This window comes from Emys orbicularis, chromosome 1 (genome assembly GCF_028017835.1).
Source record: "Emys orbicularis isolate rEmyOrb1 chromosome 1, rEmyOrb1.hap1, whole genome shotgun sequence".
Lineage (NCBI taxonomy): Eukaryota > Metazoa > Chordata > Testudines > Emydidae > Emys > Emys orbicularis.
In genome coordinates this window covers 51619694-51646040 of record NC_088683.1, presented here as the reverse complement: position 1 = coordinate 51646040, position 26347 = coordinate 51619694, and the positions used below count along the sequence as shown (strand labels likewise).

At 40.9% G+C, this 26347-nt stretch overlaps 1 protein-coding gene across 2 annotated transcripts in view; it reads left to right on the top strand.

The window, feature by feature from the left end:
• Positions 1-26347, top strand: part of MDFIC (MyoD family inhibitor domain containing) — a 79683-nt gene that overhangs the window by 33122 nt on the left and 20214 nt on the right. For both annotated transcript variants that reach the window (XM_065403045.1, XM_065403052.1), the window contains exon 4: positions 15523-15798. In XM_065403045.1, the coding sequence (XP_065259117.1) occupies positions 15523-15798 (276 nt within the window). The remainder of the gene's footprint in view (positions 1-15522; positions 15799-26347) is intronic.

Sequence of the window (26347 nt, the reverse complement as noted above, 5' to 3'; positions counted from 1 at the left end):
ATGGCAGAAAACAAAGGTTGGTAAAATGGCAGGATTCCAGTGGCAAAGGGAGATGACATGGGGCAGTACGGTAGAATTAGAGGACTGGCTACTATGAAATAGCTTAATGCAAAATAAAGGATGGTGGAATTAATTAAAACTGGCTTGACAAGGCAGCAGTGTAAACGAAATGGCAGAGTATATGAACCTTGGTTGCTGCAAATGAGAAAGTGTCAAGAAGCTGGAGCTCTGTCCCTCTGGCAGTAGTTGCAGTACGGGGCTGGGGGCTTTTATAATTGGGGCCAAGAAGTGCAAGGAGGAGGGCTGAGATGTCTGGTGCAGCTGCTTAGTCCTTTGGAGACAATGGGAAGGAGGCAACAGATTTGGCTTGTTAAGTAGGAGCCTGATTGAGCAACTATTATTGGTGATTATCAGAGTGTTTTTGTGGAGATTGTGGGGGCTTTTATAACCTCTGTAGGGAGGAAGGCTGTCTGCATGGGATGCAGCTGCTTTCTCTGCTGTGGGTAAAGGGTCTGCACTGGAGCTTGGTCCTGGTGGGTAGGTCAGAGGCAGTGTTTTTAACTGTCTTTTTAGCTCCTGAACTGGACAGGTACAGAAAAAGAAGTTTGACTAGAAAGTTCAGCACTTCAACTTAAAACAGTGTTCCTTGGCTGTGAAATCTTACAGCTGAGTTATAAAATCCTGTAAGCAAGGGTTTTGTAATGGAAATTCTGACACGCTTACCATAGTATCACAAATAATGCTACTATAATAAAGGTTTCACTAATGTGTCTGCACTTTGTGTTAAGAGAATAATCACTGTTGAAGAGAAGAAAACCAGATGTTTTTTGAAAATGGGAAAGGGTTCATACAAGTCTTACAGTATCTGCCTTCTAAACACACTCCAGCCGAGGTATTTTTCAGAAAAGGATCCATGTTACAAGAAGCCCTTGAGTGAGAATCATTCAAAAGCTGAACATTAGCAGATTTCAAACATTAGCTAGGAATATTTTTAAACATGAGGTCCACTAAATAAGCTGCAGCAGGGCCAAATTAGTTTTACAAATTAAAGGAAAAATCTTCAATTTATAATGACAATAAACTCTCATTTTTATTGCTGAATGCTTTTTATAATGTTATAATAAGACTACTGTAGTCTGTTAGTATGTTAAAGATAAAAAACAGTATTTTGCTGCCACTCAGTTAATTCCACAAGATAAGGACTTGTGAGTGCCACTGGCCTCAGCTGTATTGAAATTGTGTGAGTATAATGATTTCATAGAGATTTATATCTTGTTCCATGAACTGCGAGGAGGATCAGAATTTTAACTCGCTGAAAAAAAAAAGTTGTATTGGTAATTTCATCCCATTATGGCAGTCTGCCCTACCTCCTCAGTGAATGTTCTATTACTCATCTTGCCCTGTGAATTTGTATTTTTGTTTCTCCCCGGTTTTTGTGCCTTGCTGCCCCTGCTCGTCACTGATGTGACATCTTAACCATTACTGGATCCTTGCCGCCAGTTATTTGATTCATATACCAGTGCTGCTCCCAAATTGTTTGGCATTGGTTTCTAGCATCTTGTGCTTTACTTCCTCTCAGGAAACTGAGTGCGTCACTTTTACAGGAAGTTCACAGGACCTGATCAGTCATCCCACGTTCTACAGTCCTATACAGGGCAGTTTACAACTGATAGACAAAAGCTGTTTTACTAATAGGTTAACGTTAGTTTTTTGTGTATCATTTCCATGCAATGGATCTCATGTATGAAAGGATTGCCAGGATGGATGAGCACTGTAATAGTGCAGTCAAATAAGAATTCTTTCTAGAGCATTATATTTTTCTCTGGTAGAGTAGAGTAAATCAGAAGTAAGAAAACCTGCTTTCAGATGTGCTGAATATCAGATTGATCAAATCAAAGTTGTATCTGCAGTTAAATGTCCAGTAAATGAATACTCAGAGACATGGCAGATAATTTATTTTTCATGTTTGTTTTCAGTGCTGAAAAATAACATTTTTAAGCATTTGAAACGTATCATGAAACAAGAGTTTATCTACATGCATTTTTTGCACTCATTTAATTATGTCAGTTTAGAAACAGCTGTATAAGTCAATATAAAAACTGTTGACACCAGCTCAAAGATTCTATCTTTTTTTTCATCTTCCCCCACACACTTGTGCTTTTTGCACACAAAGTAAATATGTTGGGCGAGTTTCAGTGCTGCAACTCCAGAAATACCACACAAATAGCTGCAGCCCCAGGGCAGCAGGGACAGCCACCTTTTTACCATTCTGATGCTGAGCTGGTGCAGCCCTTGACATAACACAGCCGAGGGAGCTGCTCTGCATTATGACATCCCTACTTGGACTTGCTGTGCATAGTTCCAAAACCCAAAGCTGCCCTGGAGTCCCCATGGTGCTCTTTGCTATGGAGATCCCCCTCCTACACCTGCTCTGGCCCCAGGCATATCTGCTGCAATGCAGCTTGAGGGGGCCAATCCAGGTCCCTTATACAGTACCTGTGTTGGGGAATGTCCCTGGTGAAGGGACTCTAATAGTGTACAGGGGCTGTCGTGGAGGAGAATTCCTTCCAATATGTCAGCATAATAAGTTCAAGAACATGCTGCGTCTCTACCTCCCCATCTCTTGATTCTTCACCTTAGGAAATCCTTGTGAGTCTCAAGGACACCTCCCCCTTCCAGTGTTCTCCTCCTCCTCCCTCCCCGTCACCCACCCTCCCAACTCTCAAAATTGCAACTAGTCCTCTAGAAGAGGAAGACTGGATGTTAAAGCATCACGAATTGCACCTTGTATCCCCCTCTCCTCCTTTTCCTATCTATGCCCCAGGTTTCCATTTTATGTCTCCCCACAGGAACACAGTGTGGCTGACTTCCAGCCTGATGATCTGGAGTCAAACTCTGGCCCTGCATAAGAGGGAAGTGTTGTGCTGCTAATAGATCACTGTGCTGTTCCAAGTAACGCCTATTTATTATCATCCATGTGTCTCACAGTGTTAAGCTGACTGCTGACTTATCTTTCGTATTTCCATTGCATTTAAAAATTCTAGGAAATCATTTAGCTATCTCCATATAGCTTTTTACATCTTTTGGATTTTTGTTTTGCTTTTGAGGGGCTTCTTACAATTGTTGTGCTTCTTTTTACCCCAGAAAAACCCAATGGTTCTGTCTACTTCCTCTTCTGATACTGTCTTCTCCTGAATTGTCAGGTGGCTGCCACTATTTTCTCACATTATCTTGTCTCCTCCACAACTCAGGTATCTTGTTTGAATAATGAAAAATCAAGTCTCTTTCTGCTGCTTGTGGTTCCTGACCCCTTTGCTTTCCTCTTGTTTCACTTTCATTTCTACTGTACTTTAGCTGCATCTTTCTTTGTCCTCTGATACATAAGAGACAAAAAGAAAAGCAGGGAGAAAATTGGTGCAGCAAAGGTGTCAGAAACACAGATCAGAGGATCTACTCCCCACCCCCCTGTTTTTAAAATTTGCACTGATGTTCTGTTTCCAGATTTCCCCTGCTCTCGAGGATATTTCCTTTTCTCTGCCTTTACTCTTTCTATTTTTGCACTACTTAGCTCTTTGAATCTTATTGCTAAGTCTGAGACATTAAGTGTTGGCTAATACATAGCATTATAGAACTGAGGAAAACTAAAATTGGAAACTGGGCCAAATTCACCCCCAAAGTGTAACTCTGTTGAAGTCCACTACTGACATGAGAAACAACTTTAGGGGTCTAAGTCCAGTATGAGTAGCAATGGCAATGCAATCCTAGAAATCAAGGGAGATACAAATTTTAAAGAAGCTCCTGAATTTTTGCTTTGTTGGCAGTTTTTTGAAAGTGTGTGTGCATGTGTGTGTTTGTGAAGCCCCAGTCGTATGAAAATTAAATATACAAGTCACACTGTGAATAAGCCTGATGATCATTTCTGCGGGGTGGAGGGTGTGAATGGCAGGAGTGGGGAGAATACTGACAACCCTGTGGAATGGCATTAGCCTGCCTTTATTATCTCCGCAGTCAGTCCTGGCAGAGGATGGAAATGGCTATTTTCCAACTAATTTTTGAACTGAAGTATTTTTTGTTTGATTTTTTTGTTTGATTGGCTTGTGTGTAGGGTGGCTTTCACACAGGGTGTAGCTGATGGAATTACTGACGAGAGTGAGAAACTCCGCACTCTCTTTGGGTGGGGTCATTAGTCCTGTTTTGTACATCCTGTAGTGCAGCTTAGTAGGTGACAACCAGCAGCCAGTATCCTGTCTTTGGTGTCCTCTGTTTAAACACTGTTTTGAGAGCCTCCAGGTAGACTAGTGGGGAGCATCAAAATTGTTCTAACTACGTGGTTTAGTATGTCTAAGTCTCATTGGACACCAGTGTGTGTTTATGTAGTGGTATGACCATGTGTTGTAATGTGTACTAATTACATGATTGCTGTAATTGTCATTCCAATTGCGCAGTTTACTTTTTGGCACCTAGAGGTACACTTGCCTTCTTTATAAAAGTATAAATCTAGAAGCATAGCTCTGTTTCTCAGTGAAACAGTTGATCATATTGGTGTGTTAGGATCTTACATTAAGCATAAATTCTAGAATTTTCCTGTATACTTTTTGGGGTAAGTCTCTTTTAATCTATTACAAATATATTCTCGATATTTGACTTAGAGCAGTGGTTCTCAACCAGGGGTCCGGGGCCCCCTGGGGGGGCCACGAGCAGGTTGCAGGGGGTCTGCCAAGCAGGGGCAGCATTAGACTCGCTGGGGCCCCGGGCAGAAAGCCGAAGCCCCACCACACTGGGCTGAAGCCCAGGTCCCTGAGCCCTGCCACCTGGGGCTGGGGCTGAAGCCGAAGCCTGAGCAACTTAGCTTCAAGGGAGGCCCTGTGGCGTGGGGCCCGGGCAGTTGCCCTGCTTGCTACCCCTTAATGCCAGCCCTGGGTTTTATATGCAGAAAACCAGTTGTTGTGGCACAGGTGGGCCATGGAGTTTTTATAGCATGTTGGGGGGGGGGGGGCTCAGAAAGAAAAAGGTTGACAACCCCTGACTTACAGAATTTTCAGTAGTGCAAAAACTCACAGAAGAGCTTAATTTCTGTGACCTATGATTGGTGCATTATTTTGATCTATCATATGTGTACCCTCAAGCTCAGGGATGGGCAAACTTTTTGGCTTGAGGATCACATCGGGCTACAGAAATTGTATGGCGGGCCATGAATGCTCACAAAATTGGGGGTACTGGTGGGAAGGGGTGAGGGCTCCAGCTGGGGGTGAGGGCTCTGGGATGGGGCCAGAAATGAAGAGTTCAGGGTGCTGGAGGGGGCTCTGGGTTGGGATGCAGGGGGTGAGGGCTCTGGGGTTGGGCTGGGGATGAAGGGTTTGGGGTGCAGAAGGGAGCTGCAGGCTGGGACCGAGGGGTTTGGAGGGCGGGAGGGGGATCAGGGCTGGGGCAGGGGGTTGGGGTACAGGCCCTGGGGTGGGGCCGGGGATGAGGGGGTTGGGATGCAGGAGGGTGCTCCGGGCTGGGACCAATGAGTTCAGAGGGCGGGAGAGGGATCAGGGATGGGGCAGGCTGTTGGGGCATGGGGGGAGTGAGGGCTCTGGCTGGGGGTGCGGGCTCTGGGGTGGGATCGAGGGGTTCAGAGGGTGGGAGGGGGATCAGTGCAAATTCCAGAAGTGAGCACATTTCTTCCTAGACTGTTCTGGCTTTGTCTGGTTTTCCTGACAAACTATCGTATTGTGGCTCAGAGAGGGAAAGCCAGTTTCTTACTGTAAATAACTTGAGGCCTGGCCATTTAGGGCCTTGTAGCAACCGTGTGTGTGTGTGTGTGTGTATCTATAAATGGATTGACAATTGCTGTGTGCAAACCAGAGATGCACTATGTCTTCAAAGGTCTTCCCTGCTCTGGAGGTTGCTGGCTACTTTATGCTCTGTTGAGAGCTTCCAAGTTGCCTTTAAAGTTAATCCCAGGTAGCAGCATAGTATGGTTTAGCCTAAACGTCACACAAATGTGGATGATGGTGGCGTGATTAGCATTTGAGAAGGAACGAGAAACCTCTTGGCCAGTTGAAGGTAATGAAAGGGCAGGAAAATATCCTAATGTTAGAATATTAAGACATGGACAATTGTTTAAAAAATTGAATAGAATAATTCAGCAAAAGTTCATAACTTGTTATTTTTAATGAAAAAATTGAATAGGCATTTCTTAGATGGTGACTCCTTCAACATTTGAAACTCCATTTGAAGAAAGAGGATTAATAAATGGAATATTTAACATTATTTCAGTGGGAATGCTGGTCAACTGTATGAATTTGTAGTTCTCAACCTTTTCCATGGAATTTATAACGGCTTTCTTTTGGATATATCAAAGAATCATTTGAACAAGTTCCTGCTGCCCTTCAAAAGAGGTGCAGGATCCTACAGTACTTCCAGAGGAAGTGCTGTAGGCATGCATACACATATTTGAGAATACCTCTGGCATCTGAAGAACTGGTTGAAAGTGATTGAGGAAATGAAGTTCCACAAAAGGTTGGAAATGGGATGGGAACCAGGGTAGATCGATTTAAATCAAAGTGATTTAAATAATTGATTTTAATCATGATTTAAATCAGCAACCAGGAAACCTGGATTTAAATTGTCAATTTTAGTCTTGTTTTACATTTGCACTTTTTAGTTATAGCTCTTAAGAAAGATAATGATTGGAATAACTTGGTATTACCCTGTATCAATACACATTTATTTAATCAACTAGATATCTTAACACACATTTATTCAGATTCTTAATTTTTATGGTTTTTATTATGTTAGAAAATGGTGACTAGCACATTTCTTATTTACTATATTTTTTTTTTGTTTTTTACTCATGATTTGGGTCAGACTGCATTTGGATGGAAATTTGAATTCAATTAAAATGCACAAAACAGTTTTTTAAATTTGTTTTCATTAGCTAAATGAAACTACCTTAAATGTGCTAGATATATAAGGGGGAAAATCAAGTTTTTATTAAGACATGTTTTGCATATAAAACAAACTGATTTATTAAACAAAGGAAGCATTATCTATAGTTAGTGAATTGAATGGTCACCATGTCCATTAAGACTTCAGAACTAGTAGATCTCATCCTCTCACACCTAGTTTTGATTCATAGATTGGAAGAGGAAAACAAGCTTTTCCTGCCCCCCCCCCAACTCTGTTGGTTTCTCAACTTTGAAAGAGCTAGTCATTGAACTGAACTAGCTGAATGAACTGAACTGCAGTTAATGTTCTCCCTGCACCTACAGAAGAGAATACTTCTGTCAAAAGCTAGTTTAGCACTTCAACAGACTCTGATTCCAGATGGTTAGCCAGTGACTTCCACCAGTTGAGTGGTTTGACTTTCTTTAAAATTCTTTAAAATTTCAAGTACCCAGCAAGTACTTGTACTGCTTGATATTGTTTTTTATATTTAATTTAAATTATTGTCATAGATTATAATAAGCTTAGGTCTTAACATAGGTTGTCAATTTCAGATTTAATTGTAAGTGGGTTTATTTTTAAAAAGAAAAATGTATTTAATGTAAATAAAATTTGATTTTTAAATTATTTTTTTTAATATTTTATCCAGCCTGATGGGAACAGCTTTTTGACACCTTTTCACCTCGCAAATTTGCACACAATTGCCAAAGGCTGGTCTCCCTCTCCCTAGGTTGAAAACTGATGTTATAAAATTTATTTTTCCACTCCTATTATGTTTGGTGTTCTGTGGATGTGTTTTCTGACACATTCTAACAAACTGTTCTCAGTGTGGGTCTTGTAAAACTTCTACCAGCAATTTCACTAAAGTATTTTCTTTACAAAGAAATCCTGTTTCATAGTAATATATTGTATTCATTTTGAAGATGCTTCTTGTAAAACATGAAGACATTTCTAAAAAAAATGGTTGATGCTGTTAGTTGGTACTTTGTTTTCCTTCTAAAGTCAGCATGGTATAAAAAATTCAGTGTGAAAAATTGATTTTAAAAGATAGATTGTACCTTGATGGTACCTTATTATTTAGTTAATGTATGCTTTCTTTGATACAGAAGGTGCAGTATATGCTATTTATTTCCTAGAAAATATTCAAAAATAATTGCTGACAAAAGCCACTTCACAGGTTGACTCAAAGGGTTCATCTTGTAATCTGAATGTTAATATTCTAGATAGCTATGCAGAGCTACCTATTGATGTAGTTTGAAGATTCATGTAGAGGCTAGTCAGGATTTTAGTTTGAAAGGGAGGGGGGAAGAAGGAGGGGAAACTACTGAGGTCTTTGAGTCCTACAAGCTTTATTAAAATGGTATGCTCATGGAAGGTATGAACACACTCAATTTGTAATTTTTAAAATACAAGCTTTTGTGCAACAGTCATTTTGAAATGTTGCCTTTTACATCAGGATTTTCTTAGAAGCAGTTGTATAGTCATCTTAGTTTTACTTTAAATAGAGACAATTACAGGTGTGGGCTTTTTTTTTTTAATAACCCATAGTTAGTTGCAATGTGTTTTTTCTCAAGACAAGATTTGTGTCATGAAGATGAGCAGGCTAGAAACTAGGGGTCTGACTTTTCACTGCTTTGCTGTTTGTCTCACCATTTCAGCCTGTGCACACTGGGTGTAAACAGTTACCATACAAAGCAGAGGAGAGCCAGTCCTTTGATGTTACTGGACCAAAGCAGGACCTTCCTATCTCCTAAAAGATGATTACTCCACTTGCTGTATTTAAAGTAGGGAGAAACAAAAACAAGTGACAAGTACATTTTTAAATTGCAATAGTCCTTCATATTTTCTCAGTACCCTCCAGAAGACATCATTTTTTCTTTATTAAAGAATAAATTGCAGAAATCAGATCTCTTAGTGTATCCAAGTTACATTTTTTTACATTATTTCAAAAATGTTGCTCTAATGAGTATTGTGATGCCATGTCCTGAATCACCACATAGTGTTGGATCTTCTTTCTGGATAATAATCTGATGACTCAGGTAATAAACTGGAGGACACTTTTCCTTAGATGGGCTGCTTGGTAAACTCCACATTGTGTTGCCAGCCTTGGAGTTGTTTTGAAATGTAATTAGGCTGCTAATGAGCGGTCTCAGGTTTTCTTCCTCCTGATGTTGTTGTCATTTGACTCCCTTCAGCTCTGAGGAATTTTGTGTACTCTACATATATATTAGTTAAAAAGTTTGTGTAAAATCCCAAATGTCTTTACACAGATCTTTTTATGCTAAAAAAGGGAATTTCCCCATGTTTGCATATATTTTCTCTTTAGATGAGTAAAGGTTTAGTCACAGGTACAGTAAATGCATATTTATAGTTTTCTAAATCTATCCAAATCATTAAAAAAGTCATATTCTTTATGTGTATAGGGGTATGTGTTTATATGTATATTCAAGTAAGCCTTTTTTGTGACCTTGACAACTGGCTTGCATTCAAAATCGGAATAAGAATGCAAATAATCACTTCAGAATTATCAAAAGCATAGTAAATGTTCAAATACTGGAATACTTTGTTACCATTTACTCACCTTACAATTAAATTATTATATAAAGTTGGTTAAATAACAGCAGTTACTGTATTAAGGCCCACTTTGTAAAGAGACTCATGACAGGGCAGCAGTGAAACACGCTAATAGATTATATGTTATAGCAATATATTGCCTTTTTATTGCTTTTCCACAGGCAGCAGATTCATGTATAGTTATTGCTAGCTACATAATCTGCTAGCTTTCTATCAAGAGATTCACTCTATTGAATCATTAATCCAGTATTTATCATTCTTATTGAAAATTCACTAGCGTTAGCACTGTATAAAATATTGATCTAAATTTACTGGTTTTGCTATACATTGAAAACATTTTAACCTAAAAAGCATAGTATTTCTTAGGACATTTGAAACTATTCATTGTGGATATTTAAAATTACAATATTTCTGTGTTGTGCAAGGAGAGGTTTTTTTTCTTTTTCTCCCCCCCCCCCCCAATGTCTTTAACATATAGTAGGTGACCAGTGCCATTCTGGTTTTAAGATACTGAATGTTCATACACCTGGTATTTGAAATTTTGATGTGTATTGCATTAGTTACTGAATATCAAGAATAAAATTTTTGCTCATACATAGAGTGTAAAATGAGGTCTTTTGTAGCAGCACGCGGCCTGTTTAGAATGATATAACAGACGCTGAATGTTCACATATCAAACAAAATGCCATCTTTCTGTAGAAAAGAGGTGTCAAAAAGTTTCTTTGTACCTTTAACGCATGTGATTATGTAGTACAAAATGCAGAGTTTGTAAAATTTCTTGAATATACAGGCAAAAAATGAATAATTCAAAACAACTCATAAGTTCTACATTCTATTGTATCTTTTATAACGCAGGCAGAAGATAGCATTGTGTTCCCAGTAGAGCTGAATTTGCACAAGTTACACCTCTGAAAATGCCAGATGGTCTATGGTCTACTTTTGAGAGCTGTCACATATGTAAAGATTTGAAAAAAGAAAGACAGCTGAATGAGAGCAGTGGATCATTAAAGGGAGAGTGAGGGTCCCTGGGTATCACTATGTTTTAAGAAGCATTGTGTCATTTCCCATATTACTCTTTTTTTTTTTTTTTTTTAAAGATGTACACAACCTTTTAAAAAAAAATAAGGTAAAAATATTTCTGTTTTAAACCAAATGATTGTGGCTTAATCTTAGAACTGTCAAGTGCTTTTGTTCTTTATGCTAGAATGCAGTCCTATGGTTCCTAATTGGTTTCAAGTGTATTTTAACCATAAGATTCAAGTCTCCCTGGTGAAAAATTATCAATAAAGTTAAAATAAATTTAAATTGAGATAACTAATACATTTGGGGGTTTTATTCAGATTTGACCTACATATCATATGTGAATACTGTAAAGCCAGTCAGCTAAAAAACTGTATGTTAATGCTAAAAGGCTGAAGTAAGAGTACTTTGGGAACAGAATTATTATAAAAAAAAAATCCTTAGTAAAAATAATAATAAAATAAAGCTAAAACAAATAACTGAGTATAGTTTAGTTACCTCAAGACTTCCCATTCACCCACAAATTGACAGAAACAGACATAATTTTGAAGATTGAAGATTGGATAATTTGTCAAGTTATTGTATTGTAATAAAGCTCGAAACATGCACAAACAGTTGTAAGCCACCACCACCAATTTAGCTGGCTTGGAAAAGGTCATAACTGTCAATTTTAGTAATTTTGTGTCTAGACACACAGAATTCTTACTATCTTCTCTTGTTTTCATCTATTGAGGAAGGTTACCCACTCCCTCAGCAACCTTAGGCTATTGGTGTGCTGCTGTAACACTTGGTACCAGTAAAAAGCAACAGAGAGTTCTGTGGCACCTTTAAGACTAACAGATGTATTGGAGCATAAGCTTTCATGGGTGAATGCCCACTTCGTCGGATGCATTCACCCACGAAAGCTTATGCTCCAATACATCTGTTAGTCTTAAAGGTGCCACAGGACTCTCTGTTGCTTTTTACAGATCCAGACTAACACGGCTACCCCTCTGATACTTGGTACCAGTGCATCCTAAGCAAAATACTTACCAGCAGAAATTTGAGTGGGCAAAGCAAGTTTAGTTTCCTCTGAGATCTGGAAAGGATCACTTCAATTTTCCTAATTATATACATTAGAGATGGGAAAGAACTATTGGGACATAATGGTTAGAGCAACTAGAAATTGAGAAGTAAGAATTCTATTTCTTACTTTGCTAATAGTTTGCTGTGGGACCATGGGCAAGCCATTTAACATGTGTCTCCGTTTCCCCATTTTCAAAATGGAGCTAATATCATTGGATAGTGGTTTGAGACCATTGGATTAATTTAGCCATATATGTGTACAGTTTTACTATTATGTAGGTGAAATTTATGTAGATTGTTCCCTAAAGTATACTTGTAATTCCCTGTCTAATCCTGTTTCAAATGGGTTCTTTCCAAGTTTTCCTTTCCCCAAAAATTGTTTCTAGACCTTTTATGGTTATGAAGACAAGTTTTCAATGTTAACAGAATGTATAACAAGACTCTCCAGAGTCTGTAGAGAAGACAGCCTAAGTGCTTGTGCTGTTGTTCCTAGATCTGCCAAGCTTCAAAACACGAGTCAATTTCAGTATTTCTATTCCAAACCTACAGGCAACAGTGAAATGGTCAGGAATCAGGCCCGTTTCAAGCTGCTGCACTTGGCAAAGCTATTAGAGGAAGAAGTAACCAATAAACAAAGGCAGGATGATTGGAAGAATAATAGAGCCTCCACCCCCACCTCCTCTCCGTTGCCACACCAACCAGGAATCAGGCAACATGTAGAGTAATGAAGGCCTGCCAACTCCACCATCAGGCATATTCTGGAGGTGAGGGGGGAAAAAGAGAGAGAAGCTCCTTGTCTCTTATCTGAAGAAGAGCTCTGTGTAACCTCAAAAGCTTGTCTCTCTCACCAGCAGAAGTTGGTCCAGAAAAAGATACTACCTCATCTTGTCTTTCTAATATCCTTGGACCAACATGGCTACAACACTGCATACCTTTTCCCTTACAGCAGTGTGGGTGATTGGGCTTCAGATGTATTAGATATACTGAATGAAGGCTGATACAAAATGGAGACTCCAAGTTGGGGACAAAACTTTGTTATCCCTCTCCTGAGTGAAAAGAGGACATGGAGCTGGTCTTCTCACCTGGCAGTGTCCCTGGAACTCTCCACTGTGTGCGTGTGAACCTTTCACCCTCTGCATTTTTGGTCTGCTCAGTCTTAGTAGGGTTAGAACTCCAGGTAGTACCAACGCCATCCAGAACCGCCTGGTGAAAGCCATCGTACCACGCCTGAGGGAGATCTCCGTGAACAGCGCCATCCCCGGTACCGACAGCCAGCTACGACCTGATGTCATTGTCACCGACGAGGCCCAGAAAAAGATCATCCTCGTCGACGTCACGGTCTCCTTTGAGAACAGGACCCTGCCATTTTGCGAAGCCCGAGCTTGTAAGCTGGAAAAGTACATCCCCCCGGCCGACACCCTGAGAGCGAAGGGCTACGAGGTGCAGATGGATGCCCTGATCGTCGGAGCCCTGTGTTTTGGGACCTCTGCAATGAGCGTGTGCTGCGGACCTGCGGGATCGGTCAACGCTACGCACGGATCATGCGGCGCCTCATGGTCTCAGACACCATCCGATGGTCCAGGGACATCTACATCGAGCACATCACCGGCCACCGACAGTACCAGGAGGCATGAGCCAGAGTGACATCGTTCTTCAACTATGAGAAAGGGATCAAGAGACTTTCTCCGTTGGATCATATGAACTGGAACCATAAACTCCCTGAACATTAAATCTCACCAAATGAGGGTCAATCCATCCTCATCATCATAGCCACTCATTATACTCCACACCCGAACATAGCCACTTTATGAACTTCATACCCTCATATCTCAATGTCTGTATTTTGACCCATCAACCTTTTACCCCCAATCGGGGATATTGCAGATTATGTATTCCTTATGCCACCCGCTCTTAAACCAAACTTTGCACCCTCGATAATCTGTATGTTATTCCCTGATAACCAGAAACGTCTATGCTTAAACTCTGTACCGTTCACTTTTTTTGTTTTTTAACATCATCTTAATAAAATTTGTAGTGTCTGGTAAATTTTTTAAGTCATGATCTAAAGGACCAAGAAAGGGGAGGTAGTTAAGTAATAGGAACAATTCCATTGTTTTCTATCATTGAAGCTTTGGTCTTGAGTCAGTGTAGTGAGGCAGGCATGTGTCTGAGATAGGCAGAAACATTTTGAAAAATGGGAAATGTATTTGTAAAGAGAGGGGAGAAAATAAACCACTACCCCTCATTTTTTCTTCTTCTTCTTCTTTTTTTTAAATCCCCCCAGCAATGTTCACTTAGCTATAGTAGCTTCATTTGGGATTACTATAGAGGAAAACAACATCTGGTTCAGGGGCACATTAAAATTATTCCCTGATTTCAATCTGTTTGTTTTAGTATAATCTAATTGCAATTAGATGAAATGTTAATAAGAAATCTGATAAACTGCTTTCAGTATTATAAATCTGTTGTTATGATTCATTAAATGCAAAATGGCTGATTTGGTGCCTGAGTAAGATTTAATCTGGAAAAGACTGAGTCAGTGTTAGTAGTTTAGGGGAAGCACCTAGAAGACCTATACTGGATAAAAAGAATGTGTCCACTCTTTGTTACTCAAGATTGGAATTTAGGGGTATTTTTAGATTCTGCAGTGCTCATGTAGGTGCATTTGTGGCCTCGAGCTGGTGCTTTGTATGTGATCAAACCTCATTATTTCACTATAATGTGATTTCACCCATTTGAAAACTCCATAGGTATCAATTTTTTAAGGTAACGTGACTAGTCCAGACTAGGGACTAATATTTCTATTTAAAAACACAAACATTTTTAAAATTAAGAGCATAAAAAGCATATTTAAAAACCCTAACTACTCTTTTCCTTACATATAAACTTAAAAATCCTTGGAATGGATATTGTCCACAAATATTTTCTGCTGCTTTGAGATATTGTATGTCAAGTTTTAGACCAGAGAGAATTTTAAATCGGTGATAGACGTCCTATTAATAGGACTTTATAACAGAAGTATTTGAATAATCTTAACCAGAGCATTGTGAACTTGTTTTAGTATGTCCTGGACACAGTTTAGGCAACTGTTCTTTTGACGGTTTAAATTCATAGCAGTTAAAATTTGATTTGATCCATTATAAACATTTTTAAATTGTGACTTTGAATTGGGAGGATCTGATTTTTGCATGGGTTGTTGGTTGCCATACAAATCAGTTGGCATATTGCTTTTGAAAATACTGCACCTGTCAGTTGAACCAGCTGCCCCACTCTCTGTGCTTTAGTCCTTCCCAAGAAACATTGGCCTTCACGGGTTTCAGCTCAGAATTTTGCTGTCTGTCTGTCCTCCCTTTCCTTGTCATCTGGGATATTTCTACCAGCCTAGCTGCGTTGCCTTCCTCCTATTTCATTTCTGTACTGTCATGCTTGTATACTCTCATTCTTTCCCCTGTTCTCCTTCCTTTCCTCTTCTGTCTCATTTGCCTCATTATCTTCCCATATCCTTTTTACTGTTACCACATTCTAGCTCCTTTTCTCTCCATTCCTGTATCTTCCTTCCCTTTCTTCAGTTTCCTGTTCTCCCTCTCTCTTCCCATTTCTTTCCATCTGCACAGGTCTTCTCTCCTTTCTTCTCTGTTCTTCCTGCTGTCTCCCTCTAACTCATGCTGAATTGTAAACTGTTCAGGGTAAGGACCATGTCTTATTCTTGACTTTGTAAGTGTCATATATTTATGGCATTATATGAATGTTTAAATTGCACTAATCTCCATAATTTGTAGTCTAGAGATTTTTTTTTCATTAACTTATACTCTTCCTCTTTCTCTCTGGTCACTGAATAAAGGCAATAAATAGTTACGTTCCCAGTCAGGTCTCAGTCTTTTCAGATACCAGTTGACAATTGTATTAACTCTTTCTCTTTTTCGTTTTAAGCACAACCTCAACGCTTGCCTCAGCCAAATACTTCAGCATTGGAAAAGAGCGAGGAAGAAACTGGCAAGATACAGAATGGTCATGCAGGTCTGAGTAATGGAAATGGAATTCACAACGGGGTCAAACATGTAGCTACAGATAATAGAAAATGTTCAGTTCCTGTTTCACAAAAAATGCACAGAAAAATTCAGTCCAGCTTGTCCGTCAACAGTGATAGCAGCAAGAAGAGTAAAATAAGCTCTGCATATTCTCAAAAGCCAGGTTCTTCTCCTGAAGGTAAGATGAAATTCTTATTATAAAAACAAACAAACAAAAACAAAAAAACCCCACACCAAATCAAACAGACTAACAAAAACCCATTTTCTTTCATAATTACACAATCAACTAAAAATAATTGAAGAGCATGGCTCATGCTCCAGAAGCAAATAGAAAAAATTATGATAAATCACAAGTTATTTCCCCAAAGGAAAATATTAAGTATTTGAAGGAAATTGAAGCAATAGTTGATTTCCTGCTTTCAAACATTTCTCTGCCATAGTTGGATAATATTTTCAGACTGAATAGTTGCAATTCTAAATTGGCAACATCCTCACAAATACACCACAAATGGTGTACAAGCATTGGTTTGGGAGATTAGTAAACATTTAATTCCTGTAATGGCAGATTCTCCCAGGGCAAGATTTGTTGCTGAAAATGTGCTGTTAGCAGATTTCCTGAGTTCCTGTGCGATCTGAACATCAGAAGTTAAAATTGGACCAGTGTTTATTATTATTATTTATTTATTTATTTATTATCATGCATCATACTATATTTAGTCTGTAAATATTTTGCATGGAACAACTGCTTCTTACCCTCTCTTCCCTATGCATAGCTTAAATGAATAAAAGTAAAATTTTTCCTTATGTTTAGCTGAGTTTATTTTTCACTGCCCACAATTACACTAATGGCCCCAGAGTTCCTGAGCCCATTTTCAATTCACTGCCTTTCCATTACTATTAATATACTCAGAAAGCTTTTCTTCTGCCTGTTACAACAGGAGCTACGCTAGAAGCTCTCTTAGTTTTATTGATGTTGAAGCAGGCTTTCATGCACTGTTGTGGGGAGGAAGGTGGAACAGGTTTAAGCAATCTGGGAACACAGAATCTTAGGGGACAGGGTCTGGGAGGTAATTTTGTTCAGAGACATGGGGGAGACTCTCAATCTGGATGGGAGGAGAGGAGGCATAAGGAGAATTAAGGAGAAGAGGATCAGAAGATATGTACATATCAGGCCTAAACCAAAGCCTGTTACAGCAGTGGAATGATTCCCTTTGACTTCAGTAGCCTTTCCTTTTGAGTGAAAATGTGTAATTACTTCAGGGGTAGAGTCACTCATACTGGTACTGTGGGGCTCTTTCTGGTTACTGTGAATTTATTTTCATATGATATTTTCAACTACCTGCTATTATTCTCTGGTTATCCTCTCATTCTTTTCAAATTTACTGCCAAATGCACCATCTTATGCTTTGCTAGACCCCTCTACTGTTTTATTTCATTTTAAATCCACTTCACCTCCCTACCCAATATTTTCCTCATACTCACTCATTTTTCATATTGTCTTTTTATGTGGCTCATGTGGACTGAACACATGGCTATTCTTGTGGCTCATGTGGACTGAACATTGCTGAGTTTAGAAAATCCAGACTCTTAAAAGGATATTTTAGTATTCCTAAAAACTGGTGCTCCTGTTGGTGGATAGGGAAAAATGTATAATGTGAATTTGTAAGACTGTAGCTGCTACTTAAGAAAGTCACATTATTGGCAAAAAATGAATCATGACTGGTGTTCAGGGGGAAACTGACTGCTAAGAGAGGCAGGTATAGCTATAAATTCCAATTCAAGATTTAATGTCAATCATGGGACTAAAAGCCACAGTCATATTGGCACGATAACCAGTACCCTTATTGACAACCTCAGCAAAGATGGAATGAGGTTAGATATTAAATTATTCTCTTACCCCTGGCAGTGGTAACCCTGAGTCAAGGTTGAGGCACATTCACAGTGCACTATGAGGAAGTTTGCTCTGCTTCTGCCTGTGCTGTATAATTCCAGAATTACTACTATTTGAAAGTCAACATATTGATGCAAGTGAAGAAACTGACTTACCACTTATAAACATAGAGAGTGTCAATTTTTCGTTGTTCAATTTGACACCTCCAGGTTGGTTTTCAGAGATGTTAAACCCCTGAGACTCCACTTACCTAATTAAGATTGTGAATAGACTCATAGACTTTAAGGTCAGAAGGGACCATTATGATCATCTAGTCTGACCTCCCGCATGATGCAGGCCACAAAAGCTGACCCACCCACTCCTGGAATAATTCTCTCCCTTGACTCAGCTGTTGAAGTCCCCAAATCATGATTTAAAGACTTCAAGTCGCAGAGAATCCTCCAGCAAGCGACCCCTGCCCCATGCTGCGGAGGAAGGCGAAAAACCTCCAGGGCCTCTGCCAATCTACCCTGGAGGAAAATTCCTTCCTGACCCCAAATATGGCGATCAGCAGAACCCTGAGCATGCGGGCATGATTCTCCAGCCAGACCCACATTGATCATTGATACTAATTACCAGCGATGGCATGTTATTGACCTATTGACTAAAATCACGTTATCCCATCAAACCATCCCCTCCATAAACTTATCAAGCTTAATCTTAAAGCCAGAGAGGTCTTTCGCCCCCACTGTTTCCCTCGGAAGGCTGTTCCAGAACTTCACCCCTCTGACGGTTAGAAACCGTCGTCTAATTTCAAGCCTAAACTTCCCGACGGCCAGTTTATATCCATTTGTTCTCGTGTCCACATTAGTACTGAGCTGAAATAATTCCTCTCCCTCCCTGGTATTTATCCCTCTGATATATTTAAAGAGAGCAATCATATCCCCCCTCAGCCTTCTTTTGGTTAGGGTTAACAAACCGAGCTCCTCAAGTCTCCTTTCATACGACAGGTTTTCCATTCCTCGGATCATCCTAGTGGCCCTTCTCTGCACCCGTTCCAGTTTGAGTTCATCCTTTTTAAACATGGGAGACCAGAACTGCACACAGTACTCCAAATGAGGTCTCACCAGTGCCTTGTATAACGGAAGCAGCACCTCCTTATCCCTACTAGAAATACCTCACCTAATGCATCCCAAGACCGCATTAGCTTTTTTCACGGCCACGTCACATTGCCGACTCATAGTCATCCTGCGATCAACCAGGACTCCAAGGTCCTTCTCCTCCTCCGTTACTTACAACCGATGCATCCCCAGCTTATAACTAAAATTCTTTAGTCATCCCTAAATGCATCACCTTACACTTCTCACTATTAAATGTCATCCTATTACTATTACTCCAGTTTACAAGGTCATCCAAGTCTCCCTGCAGGATATCCCGATCCTTCTCCGAATTGGCAATACCTCCCAACTTTGTGTCATCCGCAAACTTTATCAGCCCACTTCTACATTCGGTTCCGAGGTCAGTAATAAATAGATTAAATAAAATCGGACCCAAAACCGAACCTTGAGGAACTCCACTGGTAACCTCCCTCCAACCTGACAGTTCACCTTTCAGTACGACCCGCTGCAGTCTCCCCTTTAACCAGTTCTTTATCCACCTCTGGATTTTCATATCGATCCCCATCTTTTCCAATTTAACCAATAATTCCTCATGCGGTACCGTATCAAATGCTTTACTGAAATCGAGGTATATTAGATCCACCGCATTTCCTTTATCTAAAAAATCTGTTACTTTCTCAAAGAAGGAGATCAGGTTGGTTTGGCACGATCTGCCTTTCGTAAAACCATGTTGTAATTTGTCCCAATTGCCATTGACCTCAAGGTCCTTAACTACTTTCTCCTTCAAAATTTTTCCCAAGACCTTGCATATGCACTTATCCCCTCTGAAAACCAGGTTCAATGTGTCTCAAATTGGGCACTCAAATTAGTGAATATTTACCATGCAAAAGAATAAAAACTTGCATCCAGTTGTTCTTTTAACTCCCCATGTTTGCAGCAAGTCAGTGGCATAGTTGAGAACATAACCGGGAAATCCTTTCTCTCAATTCTGTCTTCAACAGCTAATTGTAAACCTTCAAAATAAAATGGGCAGAAGTATTACTTTTTTTAAATTTAACACTGAACAACAGCAATTCAGGCCCTGAAATCTCTTATGAAGCATTGTCTTGTAACAAGAGTCCTATATGCAGACACAACTTCTCAGTAACTTAATTCTCTTTTCAAAATCAATTACAAAGCAAAATAAACCCTTCAGATGTGTGTTTAAATTGAGTCCTGTTTTCCTTCCAGTCATTATGCTCCCATTTCTTGGCCCAAATGAAACTTCAGGGGATTCCCTGTGGATTTGCTGCTTTGTAGTTCAACATAGACCCTCAATACATTGTAAACACATGGAGCATGGAAAGTTTCAATAATGACACATACTATGCTGTGTATGCTTAGAAATGACACTTTATAGTCAGGACTGGATTGTGCAGTTTGCACAAAGGCCTGTGCAGGGGTGGCACAGAGCAACACTGCCTGCGGGGCAGCATAAGGGAGATCCTGCCTCAGCTATGCACAGTCTGTCCTGGGGAAATCAGGAGTAAAGTAAGTCCTGTCAGCCTTTTTTTTCCCCCCCTAAACACCCCAAGTCCACTGAACAGATCAAATAGAAGGGTCCTCCTGCTTGCCCCTTGCTTCCTCTATTGTTTACTCCCCAGAGGGAGCAAGGGGTAAGTAGGAGGATCCTTCTGTATGATCCATTCAGTGGACTTTGGGTGTTCTTTTAAAGAAAAGAAAAAAAAAAAAAAAGCAGAGGGCTTATTTTACTCCTCTTAATTGCAGGGATCTCCCAAGTTACTTTGGGCTTAAACAAATGAGCTAAGCCCTACCTGACAGGGCTTAAAATATAAAGTAATTGTTCATATGTGAAAACATGTATCTATATAATATATACAAAATACTATGGAACTGTTAGCAGGTACTTACTGTTTTCATTGTTTGAGTAATTCTGCTTGATACAGTTGTTGCTTCACTTCATGTCATCATTCATAAATTGAGGTAATTTCATACTCGAGTCCCGTAAATTAAAAATACAGTACACTCCCTGTATAGTCACGTACAGTACTGTCACGTATAATCTCTAGATACAGAATTATCCAACAGCTAAAATTAGACTTGTTTAATTTGGTGCTTAATACTATGGTTTTTGGAGGTGGGAACATTTGTATTGGCTCTGAATAGTATGATCTAAGACAGCTGCTGAAATTGTTGCTCAGGTTCAACTGTTTTCAGTTTGAGTGCAGCATAGCTTTATTGTGTTGTAATTAAACTGTATGGAGGTATCAGGTGGTGAGTACACATCTGTGGGAAAATGTTATTTTTCTCTTCCATAACTTGGTTTATTCTGCATTGTGGTCCTATGACACTTCTGCATCTGTGTCAAAAAATAGGATAAACCTGCTGGCAACTTTTTCAGCACTTGAGTAGTTTATTCTGCTGGAAGTGGAGGTGGAGTTCTGAAGACTGTTGGTGATGTTTGTACTAAGTCCTTATTATGCAGGAAATATTCATCTCTCTCATCACTCATTTTCTTGATTAAACCCGCAAGTGGACACACCGGTACTGGTCATTTGACCTAAATGCACAGGGAATAAATCACCACTTCAGAAAAGAACATTTATCTAGAGCAGTGGTTCTCAACTTTATTTGATCATGCTCCCCTTCTGTGTGAAGGCAGAGCTGAGAGTGGTGGCTGCTGGCCAGGCACCCAACTCTGAAAGTAGCGCTGCCACTGCCAGCAGCAGTGGAGAAGCAAGGGTGGCAAGGGAACAATTTCAGCACTGCGGCTGGCAGTGGCACTGCCTTCAGAGGTGAGCGTCAGGCCGACAGCCTTTGCTGTGCCTTCAGAGCTGGGTGCCCATCCAGCAGCTGCCGCTTTCCAGCTGCCCAGCTCTGAAGGCAGTTATGAAAATGTTATTCTTTCGTAACTTCTTATAGAAGGCTAATTTGCTTATGATTAATCAAATGCATATTCAATCTACTATATTCAAAGTAACAAATATAGTTAAACGTACAAATATATAGGTTCACATTCCTCAGTGCTGTAACTAACATTGTACATTTATACACCTAGCAGTGGTGTGCACAAATTTTGAGTATAGTTTCTAAAACCTTTTCATATTGTGAACCATATCTTTCCTAACCAAGAGATTTTCTTGTGAACACCCCCCTCTCTTTTGTGCTTAATTGACAATCACATCACAATGATAGCAATTGTTTACATAGAAAAGTAATGTTAGGAAATGTTTGTCAGGTCAGGCATATAAGGCCCGCATACTGGTATCACATATCCAGTACAACTTGCCATGTGTTTGAGTGCTTGGCGATGGGTGGGGGTATGCCAGCTATCTATTGGATTGAAAAACAACGTCCACAAACAATGTCCACAAATGTCCATCTGGCGCTGCTGTCTTGCAGCCAGGGCCGGCTCTGGCTTTTTGGCCGCCCCAAGCAAAAAAAAAAAAAAAAACCTGTGGCATGGCCGGAGCATGGGTGCAGGGGGACCGGCTGGGGGGGGGGGGAAGAGGAGGGAGCGGGCAGGAAGGGGGCGGCCAGGGCTACAGCAGGGGCACTGCCACGCGGCCCCTCCCGCTGCGCCGCCTCCTGTCGCGAGGGCTCCGCTCCGGTCGGCGGGGAGGGAAGGAAGAGGACTGCCCTGCAGGGTGCTCTGGTTCTCCGCGCCGCCGCCCCCATAGGGCGGCCGGAGCAGAACAAGAACCCCCCCCAAAAAAAAAAAAGCGGCCGTGCCGCCCTAGGATTGGGCAGAATGCCGCCTCCAACAATCTGCCGCCCCAAGCACCAGTTTGCTCAGCTGGTGCCTGGAGCCGGCCCTGCTTGCAGCTAGTTCTTGGTTGAGCAAAGCCTGAACCAAATTTCCTATGGAGAAAACATCAAGAGGCTGGTACTGCAATTCAGCCCTGCCCTCTGGCATCTCCTGCAACTGTGCTGCCTTCCAAACGTCTTGGGCCTAGTCAGTACTGTTGAGAGGAGGGCTCTGGTTCCAAGGCAAGTGTTAGTCTTATTTTTTTTATTTCTGCCTAGGCAGAAGGTTCAATGGATGCCTTCTTCAAACTTGCTTGTTGGAATGTGAGGACAATGTGCACGGGCATGTCAGACAATCTAGAGGAGGTCATTGACCCTAGAAAATTATGCTGTCGTTGACAGAGAGCTGGAGAAGCTTGGAATCAACATAGCTGCTTTCTCTGAAATCAGACTAGCTGACACAGGCTCTCTCTGCAAGATGCATGACACCTTTTTCTGGCATGGAAAAAGCAAACAAGATCACTGTGAACATGGAGTGGGTGTTGCAGTCAAAAACTCATTAGAACCCAGGGTCAAATGTGCCCTTGCAGCATCAGAACGTATCATATCACTAAAAGTATCTACCAGAGGTGGCTTTGCCAACACCACTAGTACAGAAAATGTTAGTTTAATCAATTGTAGTTACTCAACCTGCAGAAAGAGTGTGTGCATGAGTGACAGGGATGGCACAGGAGTGGTATAATGTGCAGGAGTGGAAATGGCAGGGGGAAGAGGACAGATATGGCTTATTAAGAAGGAGAAGGGCTGGTGTGTGTGGGGGAATATCACATTAGTAAGGATAAATGGAGGAAACTCAAAAAGGGATCAGGGTTGGAGTTCGTTGAAAGGGAGTAAAAACAAGTCAGAGAGACGAGCCCAGGGAACCCCAATAGTAGAGGAAGAGGCTCCGGTGAGCTTTAGGAAGATAAAAATCCAAATGAACCATGGACTGGGAAGAATGCACAGATAATTTAAATAATAATAATGACAGAAAATGAGTTTTTAATGAAAGTACAGTAATAGTTTTCACAAGGTGTACAACTTCCAAGGAGGAAGGGAAATGGAGACAGGGTTTCTCTTGTAGGAGTTAAGTGGAGATTTTAAATCATAAGGTATTGGGGTGGGCCATGAGGAAGGGGAAAGTATCGTTTTACAGAAATCACAAGGCAATAGATTGAGCCTTGTAAAATTCCATACTGCCACAGCAACAGGATGAAAGAAATTGGGTGGTGCAATAAACTCTCCCCTCACTCCGTGTTATTTAAGGATTCTTTTTATATAAAGGCAAGACCCATTTATAGCTGGGCTACCGGGTCTGTGATGTGCTGAATATGTATTTCAGAGTACATTAATCTGTTCGTGCCAGGTGGTCCATCAGTTCACTACCAAATCTAATATCTATGGACAAAACCCTACACTTACATGATGGTGCTTTGGAGCAGCACAGGAGGGTGAAGACCCATATTGACCAGAACAAGGTCCATCAGTCAGGGAAGAAGGGGATGGAGGTGTACACTACAGGGCATGCTTCACTGATCACTGAAAAGAAGCAGCATGCAGCACCTGCTAGCATCTGCTCCAGACCTCAGTATATGCAGTAGAAAGCTAAAGCCAACACCTTCCCGCACCTTACTCCACCCAGCAGACCACATCTTCTCATACAGAAGTTTGACACTGCTGCTGGCGCTCTCTGAAGCGCTAAATTGAGATCCTGCCCTGCTACCAGCAAAGGGGAAAACATCTCGTATCACTTTTCACTAACCATTTCAGCTCTGAATGCACTGATTCAACACAATGTGACCATGCAGTTCAGTAGCAATAGTAGAAACCTTTAAATTCTGCTATTTTAAAGAATTAGATAACGTATCTTTGGGACAGCTTAGTAGAATACGCAATTTAGAAATACTTTCACATCCAGACAAGGGCATAAATGTACTCACTATTCCTGTACTTACTTTGCATCCATTATTAATCCATGCTGAAGAAACCTTGCTCTACTCCATACCATCCACTGCAAACACAACAGAAACTCTCAAAGGGTAAGACAATACCTCGTCTCTCTTGAAAAAGTAATTTTTGAGCTACAGCTCAGAACTAAAACTTTTTTGTTGGAAATATAGTAACTTACCTAGCTGAAGAAGGTGATGATTAGGTGGTATGTTACAGTGGTGACCATTGCATGCTGGGTTGACTTATTTTTTCCAAATACATGAATACACACTTGCTTTTACTAATTGAAATAGCCACATTGGAACTAAAAATGTTAACTTCTCTGTTAACTTTTTCTTATGTTGATTCAAAGAAATAGTCTTTTATGCAGATTGTTGGCAGCATTGTATTTCTTCTTCTTAAGTAGCATCTCCATTACTGGAGGTTTGCAACCATGGTAGCCCATTCTGTATGGTCCTCTGCTAATCTTTTTGTGGATGAATAGTACTGCATGTAACATTATATTTCTTTATACCGGTATTCCCAGATTGAGCTGTGCAGAACTCTTGCTTGGGAGTGCTGACTCTCTTAATTGTTTTGAGCTACACCTCTACCCCGATATAACGCGATCCGATATAACACGAATTCAGATATAACGCGGTAAAGCAGCGCTCCGGGGGGAGGGGGCTGCGCGCTCCGCCGGATCAAAGCAAGTTCAATATAACATGGTTTCACCTATAACGGTAAGATTTTTTGGCTCCCGAGGACAGCGTTATATTGGGGTAGAGGTGTACTATTACATGTGGATAGGTTCCTCTTTGCAAACACACACCTTGAGGCCTGTATAAACAACTGGAAATGAGTAACTAGGTGGGAGTATAGCCAGTGCCTCTAGAGGCCTTTTGCTACATAGGTAAAGGAGACATCAGTATTCACTGAGTAGACTTGGAAGGAACAGTGTCCAGGAGAGATTGGAATTACCGCCCAGCTGCATCATTGCCAGGGAATAGGTGGTGAAGAGGAACAGAGAGCTGAGCATCATGTACAGGGGAGCAAGGGAGAAGAGAACCAAGTAGCAAGAAAGGATATGTAGGGGGATGTCAGGAGACCAGGCAGCAGAGAACCATGTGCAGAGGAGTGAAGGGAAAAAAGAAATTGAATAGATAGGAGGGCAAGACATTTATTATACTGACAATAACTAAAAATATTTTCTATTGCTTTTCAATGGAAGCAATTGTCATAGTTACAGTAGTGATGTTATAGGAGAGTTGCAGCCAGAGAAATTTTTGGGTGGAGCTTGACCCACGGTGGTAGCCCAGACTTTAAAGGAACACTGCTGGTAGTGGCTCTGGTCTGATGAAAGAATGGGAGTACAGGTGGCTGAGAAGATCATGTTAGAATAGTTCCTCTCGGTTTTCCTGCCCAGAGTATAGGAATGGGTATCCAGACACTGATCGGAGACTGTGAGAAGCAGTGACACTGACCAAGACCATTGGGCCTGTCCAAGAAACACTGCAGGGAGGGGTACTCAGCCCAGCCACAAGCAACTCAGGTGACTGGAGGAAGGGCAAGGAGGGGTGGTGTGTGAGAAACCTCCCTATCCAAGGGGAGGAAGGCCAGCTGAGCAGAGCACCTTCCGGAGTTAATGCTCATGGAGAGAGAAGTCAGGAAGGAGGTTCCAGCCTGGTAAGAGGCTCCTTCACAGGAACACTGTTGAATCTGAGAGCACAAGCAGCCAAGACCCTTCCACTCTCAGGTAACTGCTTTGTGTGTGTGGGCAGCTAGGCAGTTTCTGACAGGTTTTCCCAAATATGGATTGCAAATATGGGTGGCTCTGTGTGGCAGAATCCAGCGCCTGTAAGAAAAGAACAGAAAAATTGGTGGTCCCAGTGCAAGTTAATGGGATCAGGTCCAAGGCTTAATAGACTCAGAGTGTAATCAGATGATGGTCAAGAGGATACCAGGCTGGCATCAAGGGAGAGCAATTAGGTGCCACGTTTCCACTCTGCATCCCGGGGGATATA